The 23,478-nt window shown below is 38.9% G+C and overlaps 1 protein-coding gene across 7 annotated transcripts in view; it reads right to left on the bottom strand.

Annotated features, from left to right (window-relative positions):
• Positions 1-23,478, bottom strand: part of ZMIZ1 (zinc finger MIZ-type containing 1) — a 337,962-nt gene that overhangs the window by 123,393 nt on the left and 191,091 nt on the right. For all 7 annotated transcript variants that reach the window (XM_063163882.1, XM_063163881.1, XM_063163886.1 and 4 more), the window contains 2 exons: positions 14,857-14,970; positions 1,831-1,936 (listed from right to left, as the gene is read on the bottom strand). In XM_063163882.1, the coding sequence (XP_063019952.1) occupies positions 1,831-1,936; positions 14,857-14,970 (220 nt within the window). The remainder of the gene's footprint in view (positions 1-1,830; positions 1,937-14,856; positions 14,971-23,478) is intronic.

The following is a 23,478-nucleotide window of genomic DNA, read 5'->3' as shown; positions in this document are numbered from 1 at the left end:
ATTTCACAAAATATGTTATGGTATGCCCCAAAATGTGAGTATTTAACACAGATAGTAAGAGCACAAAATGCATAGTGTAGATGGGCCTGATGAAACCCCAGGAAGACCTGGCAAAACAACTGTACACACAGTAAAACCAAAGTAGTTGTGAAACCAGATATTTAAGGTTATTGAAAATAAATTACTTCTATATACAACTGAGAAATAGGAAGTAAAGGACTGAGAAGAGTTTTAGAATATATCAAGTGAAGAGCATGTGATTTACCAGCTTTCCCTGTATTCTATCAATTAAAAAGGGAAAGAGTGAACTCTGTATAGAGCACTAAGTTAAAAAGAAACCTCACATATGTTCCTCAAAAGAAGTAATTACTGGTAGAAATCAAACACTGACATTGGGTTTTTCTAGACCATGATGACTGACCAGCAGTTCTCAAGTCTACTCCCTCAGTGAGCCCTAAAGGAAAAGAACTGCAACATCTGACTCTCCACCTCACCTCCTCTAACACACTGATGGAGAGACACATCAGGAAGAATTAGTAAGAGGGGGGAAAAATTAAATTTTTAAAGAAAATTTAATGCTGTCATAGCTGGAAATTCTTCCTTGATAAACTTTAAAAAAAAAAACAAACAAAACCAAACAACCAAGAAGAGATGTGATAGCTAACTAATGGATAAACTTAATAGGAAGTCAGAAAAAAGAGACATTGTGCTTGGTCAACAGAACGTTTTATCCTCCACACAGTTTTCCTGGATGAAAATCAGACAGCTTATTCAACATTTAGTAAGATTAATGGTTCCTTCACATTCAAAAAAATCAAACAGTAAGTCCAGTGAATATGCTTTGATGTGAAAGCCACTTCTGCATGAGGAACTGCTTAGAACACTTAGGACAAAAGGTAGCCATGTTTGGGCTGATAAAAACTGAAAAGCAACATGAAAAGAAATATTAACACCCAATCAGTTGGCCAAAAGTTATTGTTTTGGAAGAAGGTAACCTTTCCTGATATTCCAAAATGAGGACTGCATACCAGTTTAGTACTAAGCAGAAAAGTTATCCACACTCAGTCTGGAATGAAACAATTATCTTCCTGTTTTCCAAGCCAGTGAACATTATGTTGACATTCATCAGCTAAGAAAAGGAGAACCAGAATTAAATGCTCCAGTTAAATCGAACATGTGAGAAGCAGAAAGACCCTTAAGTGCATTTTCTACATCTCTAGAAGGAGCAATGGCAATACATCACGATCAAATATTGCTACTTGATCAGAGACCTGTAACAGATTATTGCTGTAAAATACTGGAAAAATGGCTACTTGTTACTACAGCACTAGAATTACTACCTACTCTTGGCTCAAAATTGTAATTCTAAGGACTAGATGTACAAGGAACCATGGTACTTATTTGCACAGGCACATGAAGTCAAGGAGTATGAGTTTTGCAATAGATATACCAGGGAGTGCAGAACAGATGTGAAAGATTTAGAGGTTGACACATGACAGAAAATCAATGGTTTACCAAGACAGAGGGGTCTGAGTATGTTCATTCCCACCATGAAATTACTAAACATCTGTGCTTCTGGAAGCAGCATTTCATCCATGAGATCAAATAGGGCAACAAACAGCTCTAGCTGGGGAAAACATAAATTTCCAAAGTCACGTATCCTCAGAAGAGCATGCCATTGAAATGCTAAAAGCAACAGAGCTATAAGCACCAAATACGTGTTCGCTTCTGGTTTGTTTTTTTTACAGAACGCAAGACAGTCACAGGTAGCATTTTTTACAGAATATCATCATCTGAGAATCAACAATACATCAAAAAAGCTTTTCCTACCAGCTGATTTTGGAGTGAATTTGTCCCTGTTGGCTGCACATACTGCCAGTAGCCTGTATCCAAGATCCAAGTCAAATCCTTGCTGAGCTGCCACTCGACTTACCACCTGCAGAGGGAAAGAGAGAAAGCTTCATTAGGGGTTACTTGAGCTCTTGACAAAGTGACATTAACCTGCTTAACAGCACTAATATTTGACACCTGAATCTGCTGCAAGAGCACAGTACAAACATGGTATGAGGCAGTGATCCCCAGTAGTTTCCAAGACAAGCACAATGAACTGAACACAGGAGTATTCTGGTGATCCAATTATTTGATCACCTGTCAGAAGAAAGGCCTGGTAGTTCCATGAAAATTGGAGAGACAAAAGCCAGAAGAAATAATAGAAGAGCAATGTATGTAAAGATTGTATAGAATACACCTTAATGCATTTGAGATGTGAGGATGAGAAACCCTCAGTCTCTCCCTCTGTTGTACAGTTCCTGGCCCTGTTCCCAAGGGCAGTGCCCAGGTCCTTCAGGTTAAAATGCCTGCTCCACACTGCTGGGCAGGGTTGTCCTACACTGTGCTCAGTGTCACAGTTGCTGCATTTCAATAATACTGTATTGGGGAGCACATTTACCACCATTTTAGAATGAACAGGCCTGTGCAAGAAGCATTTGCCAAACATTAAATTAGGGTAAGACTGCTGTTGTTGTTGACTGATCTAGAAGAACTAGCAAAACCAGGCAAATTGAAGACTGTAGTCAAGGACAAAAAGCAGTCAACTGTTTCTCCAAGCCAGCAACCCAGCAATCAGCCAAGAACGTATCCTCTTAAAATCTGCACAGCACAAACACAATCCTACAGTCATTCTGCCAAATGATGCTAAAGTTATACACAGCACAGCTTTTCTATTGCCTTCCAGTGGCACATGATGACTTCAGACTCAGAGGCACAGATAAAACAGATTATTCTTAACAGTGCCATTACTTCTTTGCATTAAAACAATGAAGGAACTGCACAAGGGCAGAGCACCATTTCCTGAGGCAAAAGAAAGTCCCTATCTTTAACAGCTTACAGTACAAGAAAATATCCTTCTCCCACCCTTTCTTCATCTGAAAGCTTCTTTCTTAATGGATGACACTGCAATTATGTGTGTCCAGGACTGCAAAAAGCAACAGTATGGAAGAGTGTGAAGAACTAATGTATGTGTTAGTTAAACATTATCTTATACTTTTTCCAATATATCCACTTTTCCTAATTAACAATTAAGAACCAAATTTATTTCTTAAAAAAGAATTAACATGAATGAAGTTCCCAGGTAGATTTTTTGTTCTGTGCTCCTGTTCATTTAAAAATTAGATGCTCATAAGACTTGATCTGTGGGAGTGTTCTCTCCCTAAATGTAACCCTTCCAATCTCAAAACTGAGAAGAGAGCTTTAGGGAAAATAAATGAAAATTGAGGATGATCAGTACAGTAATACACATCTACTGTTTTATCACATTTCTTTACAACTACAGCTTTTAGATAGAAAACTGAAAAGGAATAAAGTAAAAGAAATAATGCAATTTTTTTGATAAACAAAAAACATTTCCAATTTGGTAGATCAGACTTTAATCCTTTACTTTTAGAAGTCCAGTTGTTAGCATCCTGGCTAAGACTCTAGGTCCAAACTTGCAAAATTAAGAAAAAAAATAAACTTAATAATAATAATTTTAAAAAATTAATAAAAACTCACCCAGAAAACCATTAAAAACAGAAAAACAAGAGGAGAATATGATATGTCATATTTCATGCAAAAATAGCGATAGGAGTGAAGACTGGTGGGCTGCCATGAGATCTGGAAAACACTTATGTACTTGGAAATCTGTTTCCCTTTTCTACTTCCAGTATCACTGTACTTCAGCCACCCAAAAGTAGATATGGGGGGTGTGGGATGATGAGAAGAAAACAGAAAAAAAGCTCTTCTGATAAATCCAAAACCACACCTTGCAAAAGGCTCCTGAGAACAATGTCTCATTAATGTACAAACATTATTTAAACTCCTTTAGCCATCATGTAGTCTCCCATCACAGAGGAACACATTTCAGAGTGCTAATCAGGTCTGTAAAACAATAGAGAAAGGTCCCTCCCATTTTCTGTTTTGAAACAGCACATAATCATTAAACCATTTATTTTGAAGCTGGAGAAAGGCAGATACACCTGGCCATCAGTGAGCACACAGCAACTCAGAAAATGCACTGGCTGCTTAAATATTCTTAATTTGTTTTAATACATGAAGCTACAAATCCTGAGGCTGTCCTAGCAAGAGGCCAAATCATTACTCTCAACTGACATATTGCTAATTATGGAAAAATTCTACGAAGTAACTCAGGAAACAGAGAGAACTGTAAAACCCACAAAAGCCAAGTTCTGCTTGCCCTGTCTTCACTGAACACACTGCAAAGCCTTGGTCAATGCAGTCCTAACCACAGGCTGACGGCCAGCTTTCTATTCTCCCACATCACATCAGTTTCCTTTTCTTCATTTCCCCTGCCAGAGGAGCAGTGCCATGAAGCTCAGAGGGGTGGAAAGCAGAGATTTGCAGAGCGGGCAGCCCAAGGCTGAGCACACCCCGATGGGCACAGCCTGGCCGGGGAGCTCCCACCTCCTGGTGGCTGAGGCAGCGCCCCAGCAAACACCACGCGAGGACTGAGCATGAGAAGGCAGAATCTGAACTTGACCGTGTGCAGAGGTCAGCCACTCAAACTGGTACTTGCTTCTTCTTACCAAGTGTGAGGGAAAACAAATTGGAAATTTGGATTAGCAAAAAAAAAATTTAAAAAACAATAATGTAACTTTGAAAGAAAGTCCTTCCACTGACAAACTGCACAAAGTCCCTTCTTTCTCTCAAAAGAAACTTAATAGAAAGCAGATATTTCTAATAAAATTTCTGTTTTGCCAAGAGTCATTTTCCATCTACAGTTTTCTTGTATGCACTCCATTAAATGCAGGAAGAGTGTCTATTAAACAAACTGGTGGACTTGTGTTCGAGAAGGCTTTCTCTGGTCCCTTCTGCCTCAGCTTGCTCACCATGAATAGGGCAGTACACGTCTATTTCCTTTACAAGGAATGGTTAGGTCAACTATGGTAAGTGCTTACAGCATTGCAGAATGAACTCATGGTTGAACACATGGTGCCAGCTGCATCTTGTCTGAATTTTTTAACAAGGCTTAAAAATATTTGCATTGACTGTATTTCAAATTTTTCTTTTAACTGTGACAGGTCAAAGACTTTTATTTCAAAATTAAGGTCAACGGAACAGATCATACATCCCCCTCCCAAGACCCTATTTCAGGTTGTCTACAATTCAAGTCAGACATGGCTCACTTGGTACTTGTCAAACTTCCCTCTGTATGCAAGGGACCCCTGGCTTTTTAAACAGACACTGAGAATTCTCAGAAACAAGATGACAAATGCATTATAGGAGCACGATCCACAGAACACAAAGAAATAGCTACAAGACATGTGGTAAGTTTAATATATTCAGGTCAGCAGATCCTGGTGAAATTTACCTTTGAGTGCCTCAAAGGAATTTACCTGGACAAACAGTGTAACTGCTAATGATTATCTTCAGAAATTCATTCAAGACAGACAGCTTGGAGATGTACCAAATCTGGTTTTAAGATTGTAAAAGGTGACTCACAGGAAGTACATATATCCAGAGAGACAACAAAAACAGGTATTAAAGAAGAACTAGGTGAGCAATACAGAACATGATCATGAGTACATCACAAGTTACCATATCTTTAATATCTCTTTTGACATTATCTTATGTAACACTATTGTAACAAGGGAATATAGCCCAGATGACAGAAGTATACATTTCACTCATATTATTAATTACTAGTCTTTTGTCAAATTATAACTTGTGCTTGTTACAGGTAATTTCTATATACTTAGTCCTGACCTGGACAACGACAGAGTAAACTGCAAAACCTCTAGGTGGTTTTACAGGCAAAAGAGTCTGCAAACACCTAACAGGAGAGGGTAAGAGTTTAAAATTACCATTATAACCAGGAAAAACGTTGCAAAAATGAGACCGAAGTCACACATGAAATACTACAGATCAGAAAGAAAGAAAAATTAAATGCCTAAGTAGAAAATTAGGAACAGATATTCATCTTCTCAGTGTATATGTGACTCACTGGGAAAATGTTTGAGGTATTAAAAATCAACTGGCACTGGAAAGACCTACCTATCATTCTCTGGCTTTTGGAGGGTAAGGGGATTTATAGTAGACCAGACTGTATCTGTATCACATCCTGGCTTGGAGAAAAAGAGTAGAGAGCAAGGTCCCTTAGGTCTGTCCCAAGCCAAACCTCAGTGATTCCAGACACCTGCTGCCTACTGGAGCCATCCCGCTCAGTCTGAACTCTGTCCCAGGAATTCTAGCACTATTGAAACCTTCTGTGATTTCAGCCTTATTCAGGTACCTGTGCAGATCAGATGGGATCAAGGCAACAATTTCAATAATCCATTAAATGATATGGCTAAGGGATCATGATACCATTTGCAAACATACTCTTTCTCTAGCTACAAATTCAAATCCAGTGTATCAGCAAAAACTCGGGCAGTGCGTAGCTGGTACCATGTGTTCAACCATGACTTCATTCTGCAATGCTGTAAGAACTTATCTTACTTGATCTACCCATACATAACATAGCATTCCATTGAAAAGCAGTGTATTAAAGAAAAAAACAACAGACATAATTTCCAGTACCAGAACCATAAACTGACATCACCATCCTTTATCATGGGTGAGAGAGGTGCTTGGCCAGCTCAAGGTTCAACACGTAATATTTCTTTATGTTATTTTACAATAACGTTCCAGACAGCTAGACTTTATAAAAGCTAGCCTATTTCCTAAACACACTTGCAACACCTAAATTTTAAATTTTGATAGGGCACTAACAGCTATTTTAAGCTGTCTTTAAGGGAATATATACCCTATCTGCAAACAAACATTATTATAACATCAAATGCCAGTAAGAAAATCTGATCACTTCAAACCTCTGAAATCTTTAATCTGAATAATTCAGATAAACAGCTTTCAAAAAGGTGACATTGCATTCACTGTCTGTGAGTCAGCTCTGCAGAGATCCAGATGTCTGAACTCTCAGGGTCATTGACAGTGAGGAGAACATGATGAGAGTGAGGTTTTAATTACATGAAAAGCAGACAAATATGGCTACCAGCATCTTTTCTTTGCTGAATTTACCTTCAGTACTTCTCCCTCCTCCCCCCGCCTCCTTTCTCCTTTTGCAAGGCTAAGGAGCTTCACCACGGAGCTTCAGTCCCTGCCCTGCTTGTCATCACCCCACGAAGTACTGGAACAATGTGGCTCTCAACCTAACAGCCCTGTTAATCAAGAGAGCTACACGACTGCTTATTCCTAAACTCCCTTCCCATTATGTTGCACTTTCAATGAAACTCTTAACTAGCAGCAGTCAAGAGCACTCCCCCCTGCTGGCATCAGAATGAATTTTACCAATTCAATTTGCTGGTTGCTCAAAACTAAAAATGCCAGCTGATTGCTAGTTCAGACGGCTCCGTGTTCAGCCACTTGTGCATACTTGAAATTATCTGAATGCAGTTTGAAGACTACAGCAGAAATTTTGTAATTAGAATTCTGCAATGTAGATGGTAATTTTTCCCCCTCAGTAACACACAAAGATCAGATAAACAGGAAGCAAATTGAGGAATTCTGCAACATGAATAGTGATCTGCCTCAAACAGAAAAAAAAAAAATAAAGGGTAGGAAAAGGAGGAAGAAATCTGTGATCTGAAGTCCTGATCTGATGAGACTCTTACACTCCAGTTGCAGAAGGGCTGCCTCAACAATAGAGACAATCAAAGCAAGTCAGGGAAGTTATATATAACATTAAATAGTTTCTTGCCTTTGATGCTTGAAAACAGACATTAAGTAGGTTCTGCAAATATAAGAGACTTTACAGAGTCCTTGTATTCAAATTAAGAGGTTTCTTAAAAATTATTTCCAACTCGATAAGGTGGATAAAGGCCATATTTGCAAAGTAAGACAAGCCAGTATGCCTGCCATGTACTTTGTGATGCTTCCTGCAATGGTGACATAACTCATGCAGAGTAAGGGTATCTCCTCCTGTACATCCTCTTCCTCTCTGCATGTCTCTAACCACCCCAAACATCGAAGAGAAGGTCACTATTCTCAACCCTCTCCGCTGAAAATTGTCCCAGAGGAAAAGAGGCAGGGATTGTGCTGTAATTAAAGCAGCTGATCACTGGGTCACTGCAGTACTGCTGCCACCTGAGTCCTGGCACACTCTGAACAGTGATTTGCATCAAACACACACTGTTCATACAGACAGAGTGACAAGGGAATTCCAGAAACACTTCACTTTGGAGAGCAGGAGATCTCCATGAGTTTTAGATAACCCATGACAAGCCTACCAAAGTTTAGGTTAAAAGGGCTTCAGGAGAGCACAAAGTGAAAGGACAAGCAGTAACACTGAGTTATTTGGTAGCACTCAGAGCTGCTGGGAAGCAGAGTGTTCTGTGCCTGCTGGCTGTACCCTGGCAGTACAGCACGTACACAGCCCTGGAGTGCTGTGCTGCTCTGCAAACACACAGCTCTGTGTTCAACAGATGCCTGGAGAGCATGATGGGAACAGGATTTCTTCCACGTGAACTTTTTGCTCTGGAAGTCTTGGATAAAAAGAGTAAATGTAACATTTCTAGGGCTCTCATGGGCAGCTGCAACCTCCCATTTTCTGGGTATAGATATGCTGAACCAACTCTTCCACCTAATTCATCACATTCAAACCCTGATCTGATTAGAAATCTGATTTTTGGAATGGCACAGGTTGATTTTTGATTATGTACTTTTCTGCCTTGAATCCAGGCAAGCATTAGCTGCATTTGCAGTCTGAGGCATCCTGTTATTGAAACTATTCCGTTCTCAGTTTTGTTTTCTTCTTTTGTTGTTTTTTTTTTTTTTGTTTGTTTGTTTTGTTTTGGATTTTTTGGGTGGGGTTTTTTTTGTTTTGGTTTTTTTTTTTTTTTTAACATGTATGTATTTTTTTTTTTAACCAATCATGCCCTTCATACCATATCAGACAAGCTAAAATAGATTTCTGTGTTATGAAACTGAGAGCAGTTAGGCCTTTTTTCTCCTTAAAATGATGTAAAATAATGTCAACAGTCTCAATTCCAGGATTTTCTGAAGAGAAACACAATTCAAAAGATTACTGTATTATTATATTGGTATCATCAGAACGTGAACTTTTAGCAGATACTTCCATCAGTTTATCACTGATGCTTGTAATTTCAGCAACGCTTATCTGCAGTAGAGAGATGTAGTAAGAACTATAAGCAGAACACAAAATTTAAATGAAATCCATAACCTTTAGATGAAGTACAGCTAGGACTACAGCTTTGTGTTTTGTTTATTTGCTTGTTGCAATTTAAAGAGAAATATTCTTTCACAAACACAGGTAAGTTTCCCACGTCTGATGACGGAGGCGGACCCAGTATTTGGAGAGGAAAATCTAGAACATTAAGATTTGGAGGGAAGGCATTTTTGATTACTATTTCAATTACTATTTTGGCATAGCTTTTTGTGGACAACCTGAGATAGGAAGTCTTCGCATCTCTTGGATGTAAAGAGAAACTCAGATCCCAACCACAGTGGTTAGAGACAAAAGCTTCCCCACAGAAGCTCTTACATTGAGTGATTTACCAGGAGCCAGCTCAGGTAAGCACATCCTAAATTCCTAAATTCCTCCTACTGTCCAAAATCATTGTAGTGATGGATTTTAATTTCTCAGATGAAGCCCCCAGGTACAGCCACAGAGTAACTGCACACAGCTTTGCCTCTCTCACTCTTTTATTTCTTGATTGCACACACTGAAGAGCCCTAAAGAACAATAAACTTGGTGCCTTGTAAAGCTGAAGCACAGCAAAAGAACAAGGCAGTGCCTTTACGGTCCTTTGCTGAAGGCAAGTCTGTAAATCTGTCCATTTTGCTCTCGGCTGTCTTCTCATTTCCATTTTTGCTGCAGCACCAACACAAATATTACCCAAAGCTTCAATAAGATCAGTTACAAGTTAAACTGCTTGGCAAGAGCAGACCATGGGATGAAACTACACTGCCCCTGAGAAGGGGCAGAAATGAACAAAACAGCTTGGGCCAAATGCTGACTGGAAGTTATTTGTACTGCAGTCTACTTTGAAGCATTCTTTCCTGAAAAACTTTTGAGCAATATTTTGCTTTTGTATCCCATACATAGAGATATAATTCAATTGTGGTGTAACTTTTTGCTCAACCTTACTGTTAAACATGACTTTTATTATCCACATGGATTAGGAAACGGTTAGGAGAAAAGTTAACCTGTGAGTGATTAAAGTACTTGGATTTCTCTGCTTGGACAGATATCTGATTTGGCCAAAATAGGGTAATTTTTTTAAACTGCTGTGTAGTAACTGAAGCTGTTTATTTCAGAAGACTGTAAGGTAATTCCATATACAGTATATTTTTAGAGAATTAAATGCTTAAATTTATCAAGACTATCAGCCTGGCCATAATATATTCTAGTACTAGAGTAAGAAATTTTTTCAATCCTAATAAAACACAGCTTTGCCTGGTTTGCAGAAGTAGTATTATATACAAAAGAACACCATATCCATTGCCATTTCAATAATTTATAGAATCAATGATTTCAATTATAATTCAGTTTCTGGCCTACAGACTGTCTATTTGATTTGAAAATAACTACTGTTGAAAAAGAGCATCTAGCTTTTCTTGGCAAGTTAGAAAAAATTTTATTGCCTCTGAGAAAGATCATAATTTGCTTGCATGAGCTCTGTAAAAGCTGTTTAAGGGAACCTTTCCACAGGCAGTAGTTTGCAAGAAATAAAACAGATCCAAAGCTTACCCCTTTACCCTGACTTATTATTTATCTGCTGAAATGAGCATTCTTTATAAATTTTTATTACCCACTCACTTTAGTGATTTTCTGTAATGGGTAAGCACAAAAAGTTAAGCTCTAGAATTAGTGTCTGTCAGAACTGTTTGAACATAGCAACATGATGCACTTGCATGACATTTTGGTCAGAAGAGGCACAGATTTTGGGGCTTAGTTAATGAAAAAATATTTTCTATTTATGGCACAAGTAATTGGTTTACCTATGTATCCTTTTCTATTTGACTGTTTGCACTGCACAGAAATACCCCAGTTTTGTTCATATGCCTTGGCAGCATTAGCCTGATTTTTTCATCACAAAAGGAAATTATTTAAACTCTAAATGAGTAATCATTTAAAGTATCTGTTATATGAAGTATTTGACTACCGAAATGAAGTTTACATACCTTATTAGGTACCTCTCTGGCAAAATTTACCTGTTGTATCAAATACTGAGTTTCTTCTATAAATAAGAAAACCATTCCTTTTATGTTACACACAATGTCACTGGAGCCCACAGTAGCAAATGTAACTTCAGAATTACAAAGCACTGCTGATGTGGAAAAACTATCTCCTACAAATAGCCAGTTTGCATACTGTGCACAGATTTTACAAAAAAAAAAAAATCACCAAGGCAAGACAAACACTAGACACGTATTATACATGTCGTTGCTCAACCATTGCTGTCTAGCAAACTCATAAAATTTTCAAGTCACCAAGATTTCTCTAAGTGCTGGTATTACAATTTAAGAAAACCCTCTGCAACAGGCTATTTCGTATATTATTCTATATATATTTTCTACATATTATTATCAAAACCAGTAATTCCATAAATGAAGCTGGAAGCTCCTCTGCTACTGACAAGGCAGAGTATTTCTAAGATCATTCTTCTGCATGTATTCTAAGACAGGCAGCAGGAATACAAACATCCAGGTTGTTATCCAGTTACCAGACATTACTGACAGTCCCAACACAAAAACAGCATGTCAGGTAAACAGAACTACTTCTAAGAACCACTTCTTAAATTAAAGCCTTATTTCAAGACTGTGAGCATATTTGTCCTTTATTAATCAGATCAAATCTAACTGGTTAATTTTTACAAAAGACTGTACATAGGACTTACATGATGCAAAGGATCTGTTATACCTATTACACCTATGTTTTGCTGATCTGTGATAACCTGTTCAGCTGGCTACTCATACCACAACAGATCTGTTTTGCTGCTCTCTCATTACATCTGATGCATTTCAGCTCTGCAGCGTGTGAATGACTGTTTGCACATTCCTGAGAGAGCCTGCCTTTCTGCATTCATGACATCCTCAGAAGTTTCAATTCAGATTAGTATATGTCGTGTTACCACTCGTAGGACATGATCATTTCATATCCCTTGATGGTTCCAGAACAGCTTAGCATACACCACTTTTTCCCTGGTCAGAGAGTTAATGGAACAGAATGCCATAAAAATAACAAAAATCATTCTCAATACTACAGAGGGGAAGCTTTATGAGCAAGCAAGCATTTTTAGTATTTGTAGACTTTCCAAATTAAATGCCTTAAAGAAGCACACAGCTCAAATGTTGCAATGATGGTAGAGATCCCTTTCTTTAAAAAAGTATATCTAAAAATATGGAAATTTGCAGGGATTTGACCATTGAAGGTCATTTTAAGGGCTAGCAAAATAAAACAGTAATCCTGTTTCAGTGATTGAATACTTTCATACTCATTTTTCATTTTTCTTTTAGCATAATCCTCACAAAGAAGTAAGAACTGGTAAACCTTATCAGCATTAACAAAAATAGGCTCCTGATAGCACAGAACATGAAGCTATGCAATCTAGTGTTAAATCTACTCATGATATTCCATTATTTCAGCTACCTTTGACTTATTTGCAACTTTCTGAATAATTTCTCTGAAAACAGACTAAAGTTCCATCATGTTTGTTAAAAGTAGACAAACCCCTTTTACTGTAAGGAAATGAAAAATCCATGTTTGCTAAATTATGAAACAGAACATATTAATTAGAAAGAAATACTGTATGAGTAAGCTTAAATAGAAAAAATATACATATAAGGAGAAAAAAAAATTTAAAAGAGAGACCTTGCCCACTGTACTGCTAATGTATGAAGATGATACAGGAAGTACAAACCTCTTGGGATACAACCATGCTGTTAAGTCTGTTTAATGGGAAGCAGGAAGAGGGAGAGGGATGTACACAACAAGAAATTAAAGAATATCTTTCTTAGAGGGATTTTAAAATTAAGAACAAGAAACATCTTCATTGCAGTTTATAGGCATTCTGCAAACCCTGTGTATTTATCAAACACAGAACAAGCCACCTGGTTAAGTTCCTGCGTTATTTCCTTGTCAGGAATGTAATGAAATTACAGCACATGATAAAGATGCTGCTGCCAGTCAGTCCTACACTGCAGATAATTCTCTCCCACAACAAGCTTGGGAAAGGGGCATGCCATCCTGTTCAGATTTCAGGGAGAAGTATGAAGCAAAGTAATACATGTGGTTCAAATATTAACAGTACTTAGATGGTAATACTGGTTATTTTATTTCATCCTTGACAGAAGAAAAACGGTATTTTTATTTCAACACACTGAAAAACACGTATTGTATTTTACCTCACCAGTTTTCATGGAACATTTCCTGCCCACTTTCTGTACACTGTGAGGAGAATGAATCACTGGCAGTCAGACCTTATTTTGACCCTTCACTTGGGCAGGGCTGAAGATCTGCTCATGTAGAAAGAAAAGATTTAAACAGCAAGGAAGTCGCAGGTCAGACTCACAATGTTCCAGCAAGGGCTGCAGAGAAATACTGTGCACAGATTGCCCAGTTATACCTGAGGTGAATATCTGCTTTCCCAAAAGCTACCCTGAAAAATGCTAGCAAAGTTTTTAAAAAGCCTAAATAAAATATAGTTATGGTCAATTGGACATTATGTGCATTTTCTCATAATTGATGCTACTGATAACTTTTACTTCAAACAGGATTGTTAAATAGTCTGTCTTTGGACTTTACCATTTTTAACTTCCTTTATTTTATTTTTTCTCTGACTGGAAGATTATATGCATCTCCTATTATAACTGGATTTATTCTAACTTTCTGACATATCTGAGGGATGCTATACACTGGAGCACACTAAGATGGAGCCATTCCTTAACATTTGGATTTCAAGCAACTAAATTTCAGTCTTAATGGCTGTTTCATGTATACCAGCTACACATTGCATGAAAGTAATCCATGCACTTCTGCCCCACAACAAATAAAATGACAGTCCCTTCATTAATAATTTCAGAATTTCTGTTTCTTTTGTGACTATTTATTTAGATCATCTTGCTTGGCAAATTGCAGTGAGACTTTTAATCCTTCTGCTCAGAATTTAATTAATCTAAAGTCTTAACTCTGCATAAAAGTTCTGGACTGCTGGTGCTAGAAAACAAAAGTTTCAAAACCAAAATGTATAGAAAAACATATATTTTAATGCATTATAATGAATTTGCTTTAGGAACTACAGTGGTCTTAATGAAAAGTGAATGAAAAGAAAAGCACTGAAATCAATGGAATTGTTGGAATTAGTATGTCAGGATGAGACCTGCAGTCAATTCATGTAACAAAGTAAGCTAAACAGGCATGTCAGAAACACTGTTTAGCTGGAAGCACAGCATACATAGAATAAAAGGCAAGTGGTCCTTCAGCCCTACCAAAAATGCCAAAGGAAAATAAATACCTGGAAAGTTCATCACTCTGTAAGAACATTAGCAATTTCACATCATGAGATAATACCGTATGTGTGTAACAAATAATCCAGCCTGTGCATTCGTAAGTAATCTAACTAAAAATGTTTAGCCCTCTTATGCTCCAACTTCTTCTGATTGCATTTTGCTTCCTGTTAAGCAATGGAGTCAAATAAACAGGTCTTAGGGTCTGGCTTTATGTATTAAAGGTAAAATGACAAAAATTCCCTTAAAACGCAGATTCTGAAAATCAAGTTCCCTTGGTCATGAGAGAGTGAACAGAGTATAAAACAGAACTGGAGCCACAGCAGGGGGACATACCGTCAAACAGCCCATCAGGCTCTGCTCAAACGGTCTCTGGAAGGCTCTGGGGTCTCCACACCAGTCCAGGAGCTCTGTTGCTGCATTATGGAAGTTTGCTGGGTTCTGTAAGTGCTGGAAAGGGAAGGCAAAGCAACATCGTAAATAACATACACGAGGGCTGACATATTCCTTTCTACATCACTTTATTGCAAAGTCTGGCAACTAGGAACAGCACATAATTCAAAAGCAAGACTTTCAACTGCACAGTGAATGCAGAAAATCCTGCTTCATTCATATTAATGCTTACACCATTCTCTGACATGACTTGAGTTAGAGACAAGCTGAAGCTGAAACACCAGAGCTCCCCAAACTCTCTCTCCACAGCACCACTTCTCCCACCTGCAAATCACAGTGGATTCCACTTGGAAACCCAAATTGTCTGAGCCCAAATTAAGGGAACTTTTAGTCTCGGGTTCAACGCCTTTGAGGTGTGTTTATGCCCCACTGTTGGGACATGGCAGCACAGCACCTTCCAATAATCAAGATTTCAATCTTTGCAGCTGGCCAATGAGGCAAATGTGACAGACTCAGAAATGCCAGTGCCAGGGAGAAGCACATTCACTGTACCAATCCCTTCCAGGAACCTTGGCATCACTGCTTGTGACATCATTATGAGCAATTAGGGTGATCAGCTTCAGGATCATGAAAAACTGAGGGTTATTTCTTAACTGAAAATGCTTCCACATGCACAGAAGGCAGGCAGACATTCCAGAGGGGAATCCTACCTCTCCTGAAGAGGGTGGCAGGATTTTGAAAGGGGAAAAAAAATAAATCTGATTTTGTTTTGAAACTTGCATCACCAATGGATTTTTTATTCTTGACTACCACATTAATTTCTGCCTTTTTACTGAACAATAGAAGTCCTGATTTTAGAGGCACTTAGTAAACTTACCTATACTATTGTTCACACTGTCATCCCTCACTGTCTACATTGCCAAAGTACTCCAAAATTTTAGCTGAAGGAGAGGGATGGCACAGAAAAGAAGGAATTCAATTTACAACAGTGATATTGTTACTAAATTCTCCAGTTCTGGTGATGGCAGATGTGTCAGTGAAAACTCCAGAAACAACAAGAATAAAGAGCATTTACGAATTGTTGGGTTTTTTAAGTAGTGGTTTTATAATTCTTGGAATTGCAGAGAAAAATATGAAAATGATATGAGTGTTTTATCTGGGAGGCACAAATCTCAGGGGCATAATTTTTAAAATATATCATTACTTTTAAATCAGTTGCACAATTTGGGAAAACATGACTGCTAATTTCTAAGCATCTGGATCAACCATAATGTTCACAACCTATTTTTTCTCCCTTCATGCCCTCATGCCTGAGTAGCTGCATATATTAACATCATGACAAATGAAGGGAAAAAAAAATTCCTGCTATGGCAAGTTTTCAGGAGTTCCCAGTCTGTGAGCTTTTGGACCACATTCCATTAGATAATTCTTATTCAATGAACGCTCTTGGTCAGAGGCCTTGTTCTAACAAGAGATGACTGACATGCAGGGCATGGATTGTTAAAACAATAGCAGAATTTGAAAAAGCAGACAGGCATTGTGCAAAGTGGGTTTCTACCTCTGCTCTACCAACAGGGGTACAGCTCACACTAACAACCAGTGAGAGCTTTACCTAGGCTGTGTTTCAGAATTACATCTCTGGCTGATCATATAATTATTGGTGGAGGAGTCAAATGAATGTGTATACAGATGAAAGGCAAGAATCCAAGTGAGTACATGTAAGAAGCCATATTGTAAGGCTTCGTGTAAAAAAAAATCCCATGAACAGAGCCAGTAGTTTGGGTTATGAATCTTCCAAGTAAAAGGGGAAAGGATTCCTTTTTGAACTCTTCACTTAAACCACCAGAGAAGTGACTGCCTGACACCAAATCTCTGAGTGAATACAGCTCCTTCCACAGACCACTTTGATCTGCAGGGGAAACAGAAGTTGCTTCAAACCTCTCTACAACAGCATGTGTAAGCTCTGCTAATATCAAATACACTATTTCCAGAAGGCAAGAGAGGCACATGAGCTGGTGAACAAAGTGCTGAATGCCTACTGTACTGATAGGACTTAGGTCACAGATCTCTCAGAAGGGAAAAAATAACCCCAACCAAAACCACAGAAACAACATAAAGAACAATTCACTGAAACCTATGCAATTTTGTATGTGAAATAGTTTTTAGTAACTCTTCTCTCCTTGTGGGAAAGGAGATGAATTGAGAGCCACTAATCAAAAACCCAAGTAAGAGCTACATGATATTTATTCCCACCAGTGTTGCTGCTTGCCAGACACACACATCTTCTGCTAAAGCTTACAATGAAATTTCACCATTAAGAAACACACTGTACCTGAATGAGAACAATTTTAGATACAGGCTAACAGATAGAAAGCAGGGCACACCCTTATCCACATGCTTTATTTTCAGCGTAGCACCACATAAGGGTAATTTTTACTTATCATAACACCACTGAAAAGCAAGTATTTTTTTCCTAAAGTTTCAACATGTACTAAACTTGCACTTTGCTATGGCAGAAAAGGCTACTTTTACTTGCCTGTGCCAAGGTAGTTGTGACCTCAATGACTTGGTTTTAACTGTTTGTTCTGCAACCCTCCAGCAAGTTACTTCACGGCATCAGAACTCATCCCTGAGGACACTATCAGAACCCACATAAATACAGAGGGGATACTGAAATCCTGACTTCCTAAATGCAACTGCCCCACTGAAACTTGGTTAGAAACTCACTGGGCAAGATCATCAATTCTGTTAGTTCCATCATAGACTAAAATCTCCAAACAAAACACAGGAAAAAGTAAGAATACCAGTGGGTCCTGCCTCTGTGCAGTGGATTTGAGTAGTTTATGGGATGAGATAAAAGCTGGTCCTGAGGACATTTCTTGCAATGTTGCACAGAATTCTGTCTGGGACATATTTCTCACAGATTTCTGACTTTCTAAATAATTTTAAATTGAGGTTCTCCTCCAGTTTTTCACATTTAAAGGCTAAGGCTACTTTTGTAGAAAACAAACAGAACATCCAGTACAAACCAAAGCATGAAGGCAGGTGCAATTCCTTCCCTCAGTTACATAAGAAAACATTCCAAATGCCTGCTGTGATTTTTATTTACTGACAACTTAAACGCTGTATGTGGAGCAAAAAGCTCCAATGTCATTCACATCCTCACAACAAAAAGCCTGCCTGAGAAGAATTTCACATCAGCCATACTCATCGAGCAGGAAATAAAGAGATATTCTCAGTTCTCAATCCAAGAACAGAAGTACAAACCAAAGCTTATGCCAGATCCATCCATCAGCTTTGTTGTGAAGCATTTTACATGCATGGCTCTATCCTCTTCAACTGAAATTATTGGCAGCATTCTGAAGAAGCAAGGCATATATCTGAAGAGTCTTGTCTGAAACTGTGCTTCTTGTAAACAAGGGAAAAAAAATCCACCTCATTAGGAGCTGGTTTAGACAAACGTGACAATGAACCAGATCTGGATAAAACACATCTTGGGGTATCTTCAAAGCTGCTAGTGAAGGGCCACCTAACAGCACCATGCTTGCAAGCAATGATGTTTTCAGCAAGTGGAGAGGGTTTGTATGAATAAAATCTGAAGCAAAAAATGAACAAAGCCAATGAACTGAACGAAACAGTTATTTACCAGATTGCTTTCAGTATTATTTGCTTTTCAGAAAACTATTAGTGAAACATGACAATTTCTATAATTGAAAAAACTTAGAAGATTTTCAGTCTAATCATTTATAATACCCCAAATCTAATATTCTCTTAGCCTGAATAGAAGAGAAATCACAGGAATACTTGACGCATGTGAGCATATCATTATTGTGGGGATCACCAGGTGATGCTCTGAAGAGAGAGTCTGAGTGTCAGAGTCATATTTGATCTTGCAAGGGATCTCTTGCTCTTTGTAGCTACTCAGTTAACAGTCTGGTATAGGGGGATAGAGAGAACAGCAGAAGACTTTGCTATCCATTTTACTATCTCCAAAGAAGAGTGAACTGTACCAGCAAAGCCCTTTTCTGAGGATTGCTGACATTAGAGCTGGATTCCAGGGAAGATGGGAACATCTACTGCTGCTCGTGATCACCTCTGGCTTAAACGCTCTATTTACCTAAAGAACAGATCACCTTTGTAAATTTGTGTGGACATACAGGCAGAGGATGCAGGTACAGTAGGATCCAAGTTCACAGATTCCACTGTGTGCCCACTCCATGGTTTACTGTGTGCCCACTCCATGGTTTACAGCTCTGTCATCTCCTGGGGTGAGGGCAACAATGCCAGTGTTCAGAGTTACATACAACAGCTGACATGTGGCAATTTTTGGTCCCAACGTTTCAGAATACAGCCACCCATTGAAATTGTTACTCCCTTCCAATCAAACAGTGATCAGAAAGTCTTGATATACAATAAAAACTCTGCAATGGGCACAAAAATATAAGCTTCATTTCACATGTGAATTCAGGCCCTTATGAGTTAAAAAGGTATATATAATAATGATCTTATTATATAGGAGGATACTAAAGCACAACTGAGTACTCTCTGGGTGGGTGGGTGAAAAGTGGGTGAAAGCATTTCCTGCAACCCAGGATTCAATATGATTTCGGAGACTGAAACCAATTACCCACATTGAAACATGGCAATGATGATGGCCTTATCTTCTCTAAATATAGAAGACTACAACCCTTCTCTACACTTGTGTACCTTAGAACAGTCTAGTAAGCAATGCAAGAATATCAGTCAAAATTAAGAACAATTACAGAGTTTTAATATTATCTCACATCAAGAAATGCTAATGTGATGGCAATGGTATGGAAAATGAATCATTTAAACATGAAATCCATATGTTCCTCTTTGCTGCTATAGAAAAAAAAACGTTGAATTTCAATTTACAAATGACATCTCTAGCGGAGAGTTTTTTCCCTCTTTTCTGTGGAACACATCAGACTGAAGGCAGAGACCTAATTTGCCACAATTTAACCTATTCAAAATGAGATGTCATGCAGTAAGTTTTTGAGCAGCAAACTATTTAACTATGCTAAACAAGTTATTGCATTTATTTATGTGATGTCGCAGCAAATTATGAAGGCCGACTCAAGTTGTCTGTTTGTTTTGCCGAGTTACGTCTGCTCTGTGTCTCACTCCTTGATTTAATTGAACTGCTGAAGATAATATAACTTATCACACAGACATTATGCCATGTTGTAGATTCTAGGTTAATTAACAGTAGCCTACAGTCACTGAATTTCTCACATGGTTAGCCACTTGGACCCTGTCTACTGTCTAGCTTCACTAATCAACGAGTCTGGGAATTTTACATCAGCGGCACAAAACACAGGGAGCTTTTCAGTGCACAGAAAAAGAGAGCACAGAGAGATGTAGGTAGCCTTTTCTTTACTCTGAAATTAACCCTTTCCTGCACACCATGTGGCAAGACTGCATGCTTGGCAAACATTCTGGTCCATCAGCTGGGGAGAGTGAATCCAGGAGGCAGCTGTTCTCCTGCAGGACAGAAACTCTGGGCAGCTGTTCCACAAGCACTGGGGGCTGCCAGCCCTGGAAAGCTCCTGCCTCCCTCTGCCTTCTCCCCTGCCCAGCACAGGAGGACACAGGCCTGCCTGCACAGTGAATTAGCCCCATTCTGCACTAACAATCTGAGCTGCCTTGGCCCTCCAGGATGGCAGGCAGGGCAGGTCCTTGAACCTTAGCCCCAGCAGGGGAGGCAGCAGCAGTGTGAGATAATATTAAACCTCCAGGGGAAGCCCTTCAGGAGCCCATGGGAATGAGCACGTGTTACAGCACAGCATTTTTCCATACCAACACTAGTCTGAAGCTGACCTAAATCCTAGGACACATTTGTTGGTGATGCTTAGTCTTATGGCAGGTTGTTGCTGTGAGCTTCCTTGCCCAAACCTGCACTTCCAGCATTCTCAGTGCCTCAGACCACACTTGCTGTTCTGACTGTGATCTAACCTCCCAAATGCAGACTTTCAGTCACCACTCACAGTGAGGAGATCCCTTATGTGGCCACACAATCATTAGAGCTGACTCAAAGAAAGGGGCAGCAAACAAAAGGTAGGGCTGGGAAGGTACCAAGACTCTGCTCTCAGCAGCAGCTTTGGATTAAACGCATGGCGAAACTTCTCCCAAAGGTGGAGCTGTATCATCAATGTAAGAGGATGACACAGTTAAGTTCACATCATAAACACTCCTCCTGCCTCACAACACCCTCCTTAATAATTTCAAGCCAGATAAATATTTTGTTATTAATATTCCTCATTATTTTACATAAACATAATGCATGCAAAGAAAGGTGCCAAAAGGAAATGAATTTTTAGTGTTCTGATACTGTGCATATTTACTCTTGAGGTAATGCTGAGACTTCAGTCAAGTTTAGACAACAGGTTCATCTCTATGCTCTCAAAACTTTCGAACAGGTCAAGAGTTCCAAGGTATATAAAACCCAGCATAAAGCCCATCTCTTCCAGATGATGAGGCCAGATACTCTGTATGACATAAATTTTGTATACATTTGAAATGCCTGTGTACAACTCTGAGGTTCACATGAACTGCTTGCTATTTTCAGCTGCAAGCATGCAGGTTTTTAAGCCTTTCTTGACAACAGTGGAAATTAAAAATCTCATATGGTTGTAATTCTATGAATTTAATAACAAAACCGGAAAAGCATCTATCAAAATTGATATATAAAAGTAGGTATACTCAAAACTATAAATACAGGACCTATAATTCCTTTGGAGCTAAACTGATTGATAATGTGTGGTGAAGGAGCTGACCTCTTCCCTTGTGTTGATGGAGCTGATTCCATGTCTACAGTACTTTTCTAACTCTGGTGTTACAAAAGAGTATGGTGTATCTCCGGAGTATCTCACTCTGACCCTTGAGCTGGGATTTGGTGGCCAGGTGCTTTGGCAGATTCTGCCAGGCAATTCAGACTATTTTTTGTCCATTTTAATGCTCCATCCAGACATGTCTGCAGTCATGTGTAATGAAAGTGCACTAATGTGCTGAAGAGGGGTAAATAGGGGAGTAGGGAAGAGCAGCACCTGGAAGACAAAGGGCAGAGAGAACTGGCAGAGGTTACATGCCCTTCAACTGAAACCACTGGGAGCAGAACCACTGTGCTCCTGCTCGTGGGGCAAAGGCACTCAGCTCCCAAAGGAAAACCAATCACCTCTCTTAGGACTGTAAATAGGATTCCTGGTCAGACACCCTCGACAGAGCACAACCACAGGGACACAGAGTTGGTCTCTCTGTTACTCAGTGCACAGGTAACTGCTGCCAGACCTGAATTTGATGGCTCACTCAGTGCCATGAGACCTGCAAATCAGTGAGAGCCATTTGCTTTAATACATTGATTGAGCCTTTATTACTCCAAACCCTGAGCAAGCTCTGTGAATGAGCCCAACCATGAGCCTGTCTCCCCTCCTATGCAAAGGCCTCTGCTTCAGATCCCCATCCACCACTGGCTGCCAGAAAGCTCAGGTACAGACACAGGACAACACTACCCAAGACATGACCTGAAAGAGGTGGTTTCTCCATCTTTGTTTTTTTTACTGTCAATAGTGATTATGCATACCTTGCCCTATCCATAAGCAGCCATACTCAATATATTAAAAACTCATCTGCAATCAATATTCAAAACAAATGGTCTTTTTCATGAGGATAGAGGGGAGCATTGAGCTCTTCACTGTCTTTTGGGAGTGTGATTTTTGTTTATCTGGATATGAGTATAGATAGTTCAATTCTCTACAGTCCTTTTCAATACCAAAGACTGTTTTATTTAGCAAAAAATTAAAAGGCTCAAGCTGTGCACTTTGCATTCAGATAATCCCCCCTCCCAATTTTGTGTTTGTGAGATTGAGAGATCCCTAATTAATAGAATTATCTTGCACTTACATGGCTCGTTCCATTGGAGGCTTTATAAATATTTTATTAGGCTCACATTTTGAGAGGCACTAGATATACTAAGAGAGATTAAGACCATGTTAGCCATTCCTACTTATGAAAAACAGAACAAACGGAGTCACCTTTGCCCCCTTTGTCCTTTGCAGCTTCTTTTTCAAAACTAAACACATAGTGAGCAATGACCAGCACCTCTATCAGATGTTTTAACATCAAGAAATTACTCTGCAAGACCACATGCTAAAAAAATGAGAAAATGAAGAAATAAAAAATATGAGCATCACTGAACTGAAAAAACCCCAAGCTGTTCAGTTGTGAACTGTAAGGAAACAAAATCTACATTAATGCAGATTTTAATTGATGCTTCTCTGATACACTTAGTATAAAGTGTGTGTATAATTCAGTACTGATTGCAGAAAAGGTGAATGCCTGGTAACTGAGCAGCCCTGTTCTGCTGCCTGGATCTCCTGTACCATGAGTTTTGTGAGGATGACTGCACACCTATATGCATGTGCTGGAGCAAAGGAAGGATACTGCAACCTTGGCTTGTCAATTAGTTTTACACAAGGGTAAGGAATGGATTTAACATCTGAGCCTCAAGAACTATACACAGAAGCCAGAAAAGTTGAAACAAGAATC

Source organism: Melospiza melodia, chromosome 9, assembly GCF_035770615.1.
Source record: "Melospiza melodia melodia isolate bMelMel2 chromosome 9, bMelMel2.pri, whole genome shotgun sequence".
Lineage (NCBI taxonomy): Eukaryota > Metazoa > Chordata > Aves > Passeriformes > Passerellidae > Melospiza > Melospiza melodia.
This window is presented reverse-complemented; position numbering and strand designations above follow the sequence as displayed.